Source organism: Salvelinus fontinalis, chromosome 25 (assembly GCF_029448725.1).
Source record: "Salvelinus fontinalis isolate EN_2023a chromosome 25, ASM2944872v1, whole genome shotgun sequence".
Classification (NCBI taxonomy): domain Eukaryota; kingdom Metazoa; phylum Chordata; class Actinopteri; order Salmoniformes; family Salmonidae; genus Salvelinus; species Salvelinus fontinalis.
Genome location: NC_074689.1, coordinates 33,331,994 through 33,342,149, shown reverse-complemented (window position 1 = coordinate 33,342,149; position 10,156 = coordinate 33,331,994). Strand labels below are relative to the sequence as shown.

The window sequence follows — 10,156 nt, the reverse complement described above, 5'->3', positions numbered from 1 at the left end:
GTGCTTAGCTTTATTCAAATCAAATTTGATTTGATCTTTGTATCCTAAAAAAACTCTAGTCCTTGCCGATGACAAGCATACCCATAACATGATGCAGCCACGACCATGCTTGAAAATATGAAGAGTGGTACTGTGTTGTGTTGGATTTGACCCAAACATAATGCTTTGTATTCAGCACATAAAGTTAATTTCTTTGCCACATTTTTGCAGTTTTCCTTTAGTTTCCTTCCTCTCCGGCAACTGAGTTAGGGAGGACACCTGTATCTTTGTAGTGACTGGGTGTATTGATACACCATCCAAAGTGTCATTAATAACTGCACCATGCTGAAACGGATATTCAATGTCTGCTTTTTTTTCTCCATCTACCAATAGCTGCCTTTCTTTGCAAGGCATTGGAGAACCTCCCTGGTCTTTGTGGTTGATTCTGTGTTTGAAATTCACTGTTCGACTGAGGGACTTTACAGATAATTGTCTGTGTGGGGTACAGAGATGATCAGGTTAACCACTATTATTGAACACAGAGTGAGTCCATGCAACTTATTATGCGACTTGTTAAGCAAATACATTTTTACTCCTGAACTTATTTAAGAATTCCATAACAAAGAGGTTGAATACTTAAGGACTTGACACATTTCAGCTTTTCATTTTTAATTAATTTGTAAAAAGTTCTGAAAACATAATTCCACTTTGACATTATGGGGTATTGTGTGTAGGCCAGTGACACAAAATTAATCCATGTTAAATTCAGGCTTTAACACACAAAAAACGTGAATAGGTCAAGGGGTGTGAATAGTTTCTGAAGGCACTGTATCTATATAATATAACAATATAATAACTTAACTACTGAACATGCAGTATTGTGTTTCCCTCCGTAGAACTCAACCAGGTCCTACAGTCTCCAGCAAGGGAATATCTGTTCTGAGAACCCCCCCCCCCCCCCCCCCCCCCCCCTCTGTGAGCTTCTACTCTCCAGCCTTAAATCGGTTGGCTTCACCTCATTGTCAGAGTTCTCTAGTATACAGGTGGCTGATCTGTAGTTAAAGGTCTGTAGTAATAGGTAAAGGTTTGTTGTTTCAGGTCTGTAGTAATAGGTAAAGGTTTGTTGTTTCAGGTCTGTAGATAAAGGTAAAGGTTTGTTGTTTCAGGTCTGTAGATAAAGGTCTGTAGTAATAGGTAAAGGTTTGTTGTTTCAGGTCTGTAGTAATAGGTAAAGGTTTGTTGTTTCAGGTCTGTAGTAATAGGTAAAGGTTTGTTGTTTCAGGTCTGTAGTAATAGGTAAAGGTTTGTTGTTTCAGGTCTGTAGTAATAGGTAAAGGTTTGTTGTTGCAGGTCTGTAGTAATAGGTAAAGGTTTGTTGTTTCAGGTCTGTAGTTAAAAGTCTGTAGTAATAGGTAAATGTTTGTTGTTTCAGGTCTGTAGTTAAAGGTCTGTAGTAATAGGTAAAGGTTTGTTGTTTCAGGTCTGTAGTTTTTAGAACAGTAGGTTTGTAGTAATAGGTAAAGGTTTGTTGTTTCAGGTCTGTAGTTTTTAGAACAGTAGGTCTGTAGGGTTAAAGATCAGTAGTTTTAAGTCTGTAGGTCAGTAGTCCTGGAGTCTGTCTCAGCCTACTTTTCCACAAGAGTCCAGTAGCATGGTGCTTGCCTGTTCTAGGTTCCACTGGCAACGCTCTAGAACCTCCTGGCACTCTATTCTAGAACGCAGACCCAGCTGGAACAACTGTTCTACCTACAACAGAGAGATACAGATGTTAGAGAGGGAGAGAGAGAGAGAGAGAGAGAGAAAGGCAGATGTTAGAGAGGGTGTGTGTGTTTGTGTGCGTGTAAACACACACACACACACACACACACACAATGTTTAAGCATCTCATAGATTCAGAAGTCTTGCACTTGAATGCATTTCTGACACAATAAACAAGTAAACACAAAGAGCACTTGAATGCAGCCTCATTGTTCTGAACATCTCTAACCTGAATGAGGCCGTTCTCCCGTTGCCTGCTGGGAGCTGTAGTTAAATGTTGAGTCCTGTGGTTATTGTTGTTGTGGGAGGAGTTAGGCCTGGCCCCACCCCCACCTGGCTGCTGTTGCACCATGGGTCGGACGGTGGCCATTTTGGTGGCTCCATACCTCTCTAAGTAGGCGGGGCGTTCAGAACTCTGAGAGTTGTCAATAAGTATTGACAGGCCACGCCCCTCAGAGAGGGGATCCAATGAGGAACTGGGGGGAGGGGCAGCCATAAGCATGGAGGAATAGAGGGAGGAGGAGGGAGGAGAGGAAGAGGGGGTGGAGGAGATTAGAGAGCCGAGAGGACCAACAACCCCATATAGTCCAGTTCTCTGACGAGGAGAGAAGGAGAGGGGAGGAGGGGGGAGACAAAGGGAGGAGGAGAGAGGGGAGACAGAGAGGGGAAGCACTAAAGGAAGGGGGGAGGAGGAGCGTGAGGAGGGCTGAGAGAAGGCGTGGACTCTGGGAGGGATCTGAGGGGGTGTGTTTTCCCTCTCACATAGGGAAACGCGTTTGGAGGAGCGGAGCGGTGGGATGGGGGAGCGTGGAGGTAGCATGGGTCTGTCCTCATAGGAGGAAGAGGAGGGGGGAGGAAGGTAGATCTGTCTGTGAGGGGCCAGGGAGAGGGGGAGGGGGGAGGAGGGGAGGGAACGGCCAGCTGTCATGGGAACACGCAGCTTCACCATCACCTGCAGGTCAGCAGGAAGAGAGAAAAACAACGTTACAACTCCAGACTCAAATGACTAACCTGTGATGTGTGTCTGTGTCTGTGTCTGTGTGTGTCCTACCTCTCTCTGCAGCTCCTGGAACAGATCAGCTGACTGAGTTAAGCCCCTCCTCTCTGCATTAGTGTTGGGCGGAGCCAACATCCCCTCTGGCAATCCAGTGATAGATCGAACCTCCTGGTCTGCCAATTGACCTTCGGCCTCTGTGGCAACCTCGTCGTAGGCAGGAAGAGGGAGGGGCCAGTCCAGGATGGAAGGAAGGTCCTGGAGGGAGAGAGAGAATAATTATTTTGCCTTCTGTGTGTGTGTGTGTGTGTGTGTGTGTGTGTGTGTGTGTGTGTGTGTGTGTGTGTGTGTGTGTGTGTGTGTGTGTGTGTGTGTGTGTGTGTGTATATATATATCCTGGTCAGGTGTGCGTGTACCTGGAGTGTGTCCTGGTCAGGTGTGCGTGTCTCAGTGAGAGGGGAGGGCGTGGCTGAGCTGAAGCTGTCATCGGTGAAGTCGATGAGCGAGACTTCGCTTTTGGCCGACCTCACACCTGACCCCTCCCCCGGGCGGAGTTTAAGGCCAATAGCCGCGCCCAGCCTCTTCAGCCCCGACGAAGCACCTTCATATTCATCATCATCATCTAACACAGAGTCATAGAACGGCTCTACACACACACACACACACACACACACACACACACACACACACACACACACACACACACACACACACACACACACACACACACACACACACACACACACACACACCGTTATCATCAATCAAAGAGTCATAGACAGCTCAACATATACAGGTAAATACACACTCAGCATGGGAGACGTACTCTTGATCAGGACAGCAGGCTGGGGAGGACGAGGAGGAGGCTTCTCTGAGAGACAAAAACAGAAAGAGGGAGAGACTTTATGAATGAATAAAAAGGTAGGAAGATATTTGTAAGGAGAGAATAAATGTGTGTTAGTTTGTGTAGCCTACTCACTCCTGGTGCGGCTGGGTAGTTTGGTGGGCCGGGCAGTGGAAGGATCCATTCCCATAACATCAGGAGGGTCCATGGGGTTTCCCAAGTACAGGCTGGGGAGGGGTAAAGACCAGGGATATAGTAGAGTTTAAACACAGTGTTAACACAGTACTTCAGGTGTAATTTTTAAAAAGTATTTGGGGACTTTTCCACTGGTTTTATTGTGCCTGACAAGCTAAAGAACAATTGCACTGCTAACAGGGCTCTGCTTTACTCCAGTTGTCAGACACTGTACCCGCAGGTAACAGCCAGGTCTGTGTGTGTGTGTGTGTGTGTACCTGTCTATGCGGTCAGCGTGCCCCCAGCTCCTGTGTGGGTCAGTGTCTCCGTGTCCAGTGTGAATGAAGGAGTGTGTGAGGGGTCTGCTGATGTCTTGGGCCGACAGGCCGCTGACCGACGTGACCACGTGGCGAGGAAACTGTCCCACGCGTAACGTCCTTCTGTTCTGACCTCTCCACCAATAGAGCTCTGCTCTGGAGACACACATGAACACACACTGATATGATTCCCTATTGCACATTACAGAGAAGGATATATGTTCTTCATATTAGATATCTGTCTGCCTTTCTGAATGATGAATCATTCTTCTTATAAACACCCACACACTGACCTGCCCTCGATGACAGTGATGACGTCATTCATGTTGATCTGAAGTTTGTCTGGTTCTTCAAAGTCCTGCAGTGATCTCATGTCTGTAGGCATGGTCTACACACACACACACACACACACACACACACACACACACACACACACACACACACACACACACACACACACACACACACACACACACACACACACACACACACACACACACACACACACACACACACACACACACACACACACACACACACACACACAATGATTATGACTACTAGGCGGAGAATGTCATGCGCTGTTTTCCCAGACACAGATTGATCCGAATACTGGACTAAAAAGCATGATTCTACATGGAATAATTTTACAGGACTAGGCTTAATCTGTGTCTGGGAAATCTGCCCCAAGATTTATAAAACCAACATTCATTTTTCCTTTGCACCTGCAGTCTTGCAATCACTCGTGTACCTACAGTGCTCTCTGCTGGACACTTGGTGAACCATGCCATGAATGTGTATTCTAGTGATGCACGGTTCACCTGTTTCTTCACCTGCACCCACAATTGCCTGAGTATATGTGATAGTGAAAAATCTGAGGCCAGCACCCGACCCGCTAAAATAGAAAATGCTCTTTACAGTCAGAGATGGAGTAATATTTGGACAGGCATGTCTATAGATAGACCTGTGTTTCGGCTTATCATTTCAGACATTTTGGTAGACTGTTAGTTAGTCAACTTGTCTACAATCGGACACATGCGGCCTCACTACTTGTTAGCCATAGGAGGCGCGTGAGTTTCAAGTTTGGGGAAGCAAATTACCATAAAAATGCACCCTTACAATAAAACGTTCCATGCATCATGACATCCCATACATCATCACATTCCATGCATCATCACATCCCATGCATCATCACATCCCATACATCATCACATTCCATGCATCATCACATTCCATACATCATCACATCCCATGCATCATCACATCCCATACATCATCACATTCCATGCATCATCACATTCCATACATCATCACATCCCATGCATCATCACATCCCATACATCATCACATCCCATGCATCATCACATCCCATGCATCATCACATTTGCAGACTTATGCAAGCCTACTATTCCTAATGTGATAAGTAGATTGGATTGTCCTAATTTAGGCTAATAATATAACTCAATCATTGTTGGCCAAAAATATTTTACCTTTATTTTACTGGGCAAGTCAGTTAAGAACAAATTCTTATTTACAATGACGGCCTAGGAACAGTGGGTTAACTGCCTTGTTCCGGGGCAGAACGACAGATGTTTACCTTGTCAGCTCGGGACTCGATCTAACAACCTTTCGGTTACTGGCCCAACACTCTAACCACTAGGCTACCTGCCGCCTGGAGTTACCCTAGTTACTGATGAAAAACAGGCCCTACCTGCTCTAACCCAATGTAAAATGTCAGGGTTCGTCAGACTCGGGTCGGGTAGCAGAGTTCTATAAATTAGGCATACTTACTTAATTTCCAAAATAGGCCATCATCACTATCCATCATGAATGATAATTATTCACATTTTACCAGTGAAATGTCCAAATTCCATCTGCATGCCAATCATTTAATCTCAATCAGTTTCATGTGAATATGCATTTATATTGTCTTCAATTACTTTTTTTTGTGAGCAGATTAGAGCAGATGGTGTTAATACACTACACTGAAGTAAAATATAAAACGCAATATATAAAGTGTTGGTCCCATGTTTCATGAGTTGAAATAAAAATCACAGATATTTACCATACGCACAAAATCTTATTTCACTCAATTTTTGTGCATAAATTTGTTTCCATCCATGTTGGTGAGCATTTCTCCTTTTCCAAGCTAATCCATCCAAACTGATTAAACAGCATGATCATTACACAAGTGCACCTTGTGCTCGGGACAATAAAATACAACTTTAAAATGTGCAGTTTAGTCACACAACACAATGACACAGATGTCTCAAGGTTTGAGGGAGCGTGGAATGCCCACCACAGCTGTTGCCAGAGAATTGAATGTTAATTGCTCTACCATAAGCTGCTGCCAACATCGTTTTAGAGAATTTGGCAGTACGTCCAACCGGCCGCACAACCACAAACCACGTGTAACCACGCCAGCCCCGGACCTTCACATCCGGCTTCTTCACCTGCTGGATCATCTGAGGGGGGTTGGGGGTGCTGAGGAGTATTTCTGTCTGTAATAAAGCCATTTTGTGGGGAGAAACTTCTGATTGGCTGGGCTTGGCTCCCAGTGGTTGGGCCTGTCTGCCAAGTGGGTGGCCTATGCCCGCCAAGGCCCACCCATGGCTGCACCCCTGTCCAGTCATGTGAAATCCATAGATTAGGGACTAATGACTAATGAATTTATTTCAATTGACTGATTTCCTTTTATGAACTGTAACTCAGTTTAAATCTTTGTTCAATATACAGTAAATAGCCTTCCTGTATTTTGTTTCATTCTAAGCATATTTCTGCCTAGTGGCGCACGCTGTTGAGTTTTGCCGGCATGAGAATTTCTGTTTTACTATAAGCTAACCATTCCTAAAATCTCATAAGAAATAACTAATGTGGTGTTCTTGCTTTAACAATAATGGTATAGGCTACTATGCTATTATATGTGAGTCTGTAATGTAGTATACTAATGAATCATTATGTGATCTAGCAAGACATTGATTCAGGTTTGAATGAGCACCATAGTGTGAACTGGCAGAGCGATGCTCTGGTGCGTTTCGGCAGCACTACACCGCTGCAGTCCACTGCACCCAACAGGATAATTGAAGCGCACCTAGCCTACCGGTACTCTTTTGCCTCACGCAAAATGAGGTGATGCAGAAACTAGAGACCACATGTGTGGCTGTTTTTTGGAACATTTTGGAATATTTGGCCAAGAAAACATTTCTGGTTGGTCTCAGAGAATGTAAAACAGTTAGGATGGGAGCCTTTTGTTAAAATGGAATTGAGTGAAGTAGCTCCAGCTTCAGAGATTTTTGCAATTTGTTCCAGTCATTGGCAGCAGAAAACTGTAAGGAAAGGCGGCCAAAGAAAGTGTTGGCTTTGGGGATGACCAGTGCAATATACCTGCTGGAGCCCGTGCTACAGGTGGGTGTTGCTATGGTGACCAGTGAGCTGAGATAAGGCGGAGCTTTACCTAGCAAAGACTTGTAGATGACCTGGAGCCAGTGGGTTTGGTGACGGATATGTAGTGAGGGCCAGCCAACGAGAGCATACAGGTCACAGTGGTGGGTAGTATATGGGGTTTGGTGATAAAACGGATGGCACTGTGATAGACTACATCCAGTTTGCTGAGTAGAGTGTTGGAGGCTATTTTGTAAATGACATAGCCGGAGTCAAGGATCGGTAGGATAGTCAGTTTTACGAGGGTATGTTTGTCGGCATGAGTGAGGGAGGCTTTGTTGCGAAATAGGAAGCCGATTCTAGATTTAATTTTGGATTGGAGATGCTTAATGTGAGTCTGGAAGGAGAGTTTAGAGTCTAACCAGACACCTAGGTATTTGTAGTTGTCCACATATTCTAGGTCAGAACCGTCCAGAGTAGTGATGCTAGTCAGGCGGGAGGGTGGAATCGGTTGAAGAGCATGTACTTAGTTTTATTGGCATTTAAAAGCAGCTGGGAAGCCACGGAAGGAGTGTTGTATGGCATTGAAGCTCATTTGGATAACAAGCGAGGCTATATACAGGGGGTACTGGTACAGAGTCAATGTGGAGGCTATATACAGGGGGTACTGGTACAGAGTCAATGTGGAGGCTATATACAGGGGGTACTGGTACAGAGTCAATGTGGAGGCTATATACAGGGGGTACTGGTACAGAGTCAATGTGGAGGCTATATACAGGGGGTACTGGTACAGAGTCAATGTGGAGGCTATATACAGGGGGTACTGGTACAGAGTCAATGTGGAGGCTATATACAGGGGGTACTGGTACAGAGTCAATGTGGAGGCTATATACAGGGGGTACTGGTACAGAGTCAATGTGGAGGCTATATACAGGGGGTACTGGTACAGAGTCAATGTGGAGGCTATATACAGGGGGTACTGGTACAGAGTCAATGTGGAGGCTATATACAGGGGGTACTGGTACAGAGTCAATGTGGAGGCTATATACAGGGGGTACTGGTACAGAGTCAATGTGGAGGCTATATACAGGGGGTACTGGTACAGAGTCAATGTGGAGGCTATATACAGGGGGTACTGGTACAGAGTCAATGTGGAGGCTATATACAGGGGGTACTGGTACAGAGTCAATGTGGAGGCTATATACAGGGGGTACTGGTACAGAGTCAATGTGCGGGGGCACCGGTTAGTTGAGGTAATTGAGGTAATATGTACATGTAGGTAGAGTTAAAGTGACTATGCATAGATCATAAACAGAGAGTAGCAGGAGCGTAAAAGAGGGGTCTGGGTAGCACTTTGATTAGCTGTTCAGGAGTTTTATGGCTTGGGGGTAGACCTCGACTTGAAGCTCCAGTACCGCTTGCCGTGTGGTAGCAGAGAGAACAATCTATGACTAGGGTGGCTGGAGTCTTTGACAATTTTTAGGGCCTTCCTCTGACACTGCCCGATATAGAGGTCCAGGAGGGCAGGAAGCTTGGCCCCAGTGATATACTGGGCCATACGCATTACCCTCTGTGGTGCCTTGCAGTCGGAGGCAGAGTAGTTGCCATACCAGGCAGTGATGCAACCAGTCAGGATGTTCTCGATGGTGCAGCTGCAGAACCTTTTGAGGATCTGAGGACCCATGCCAAATCTTTTCAGTCTCCTGAGGGGGAATAGGTGTTGTCGTGCCCTCTTCACGACTGTCTTGGTGTGTTTGGACCATGATAGTTTGTTGGTGATGTGGACACCAAGGAACTTGAAGCTCTCAACCTGTTCCACTACAGCCCCGTCGATGAGAATGGGGACGTGCTCGGTCCCCATTTTCGCCATTTTACTGTTGTCCACAATCCTCTCCTTTGTCTTTATCACGTTGAAAAAACATACACAATAGCACAATTGGTTACGGGATCATAAAACGGCAGCCATCTCCATCATTATTCATTATTATTCATGAGAGCTAGTTTCATCATAGCGCTTGATGGTTTTTGCGACTGCACGTTTAAAGTTCTTGAAATGTTCCGCATTGACTAACCTTCATGTCTTAAAGTAATGATGGACTGTCGTTTCTCTTTGCTTATTTGAGCTCTTGACATAATATGGACTACCAGATAGAGCTATCTTTTGTATACCACCTCTACCATGTTACAACACAAGTGATTGGCTCAAACGCATTAAAAACGAAAGAAATTCCACACATTTACTTTTAACAAGGCATATCTGTTAATTGAAATGCATTCCAGGTGACTACCTCATTAATCTGGAGAGAGAGAGAGAGATCTCGTACAACGCTGTGTACTACTCCATTCACAGAACAGCGCAAACTGGCTCTAACCAGAATAGAAAGAGGAGCAAGAGGACAAGTACATTAGAGTGTCTAGTTTGAGAAACAGACGCCTCACAAGTCCTCAATCGGCAGCTTCATTAAATAGTACCCGCAAAACACCAATCTCAACGCCAACAGTGAAGAGGCGACTCCGTGATGTTGGCCTGCTAGGCAGAGTTGCAAAGAAAAAGCCATATATTTGACTGGCCAATAAAAATGTAAGATTAAGTTGGGCAAAAGAACACAAACACTGGACAGAGGAACTATGCCTAGAAGGCCAGCATCCCGGAGTCGCCTCTTCACTGTTGACGTTGTACAAGATCTTCAGTTTCTTGGCAATTTCTCG

At 45.2% G+C, this 10,156-nt stretch overlaps 1 protein-coding gene across 6 annotated transcripts in view; it reads right to left on the bottom strand.

Moving 5' to 3' along the window:
- Positions 1-936: 936 nt before the first annotated feature.
- Positions 937-10,156, bottom strand: part of LOC129823176 (activated CDC42 kinase 1-like) — a 22,815-nt gene continuing 13,595 nt past the window's right edge. For 3 of the 6 annotated variants that reach the window (XM_055881988.1, XM_055881989.1, XM_055881990.1), the window contains exons 12-19: positions 4,360-4,454; positions 4,028-4,222; positions 3,711-3,802; positions 3,558-3,632; positions 3,148-3,377; positions 2,789-2,989; positions 1,967-2,689; positions 937-1,725 (exon numbers count right to left, since the gene is read on the bottom strand). In XM_055881988.1, the coding sequence (XP_055737963.1) occupies positions 1,600-1,725; positions 1,967-2,689; positions 2,789-2,989; positions 3,148-3,377; positions 3,558-3,632; positions 3,711-3,802; positions 4,028-4,222; positions 4,360-4,454 (1,737 nt within the window). In that variant the 3' untranslated portion in view covers positions 937-1,599. The remainder of the gene's footprint in view (positions 1,726-1,966; positions 2,690-2,788; positions 2,990-3,147; positions 3,378-3,557; positions 3,633-3,710; positions 3,803-4,027; positions 4,223-4,359; positions 4,455-10,156) is intronic. The other 3 variants (XM_055881991.1, XM_055881993.1, XM_055881994.1) reach the window with 1 other exon arrangement.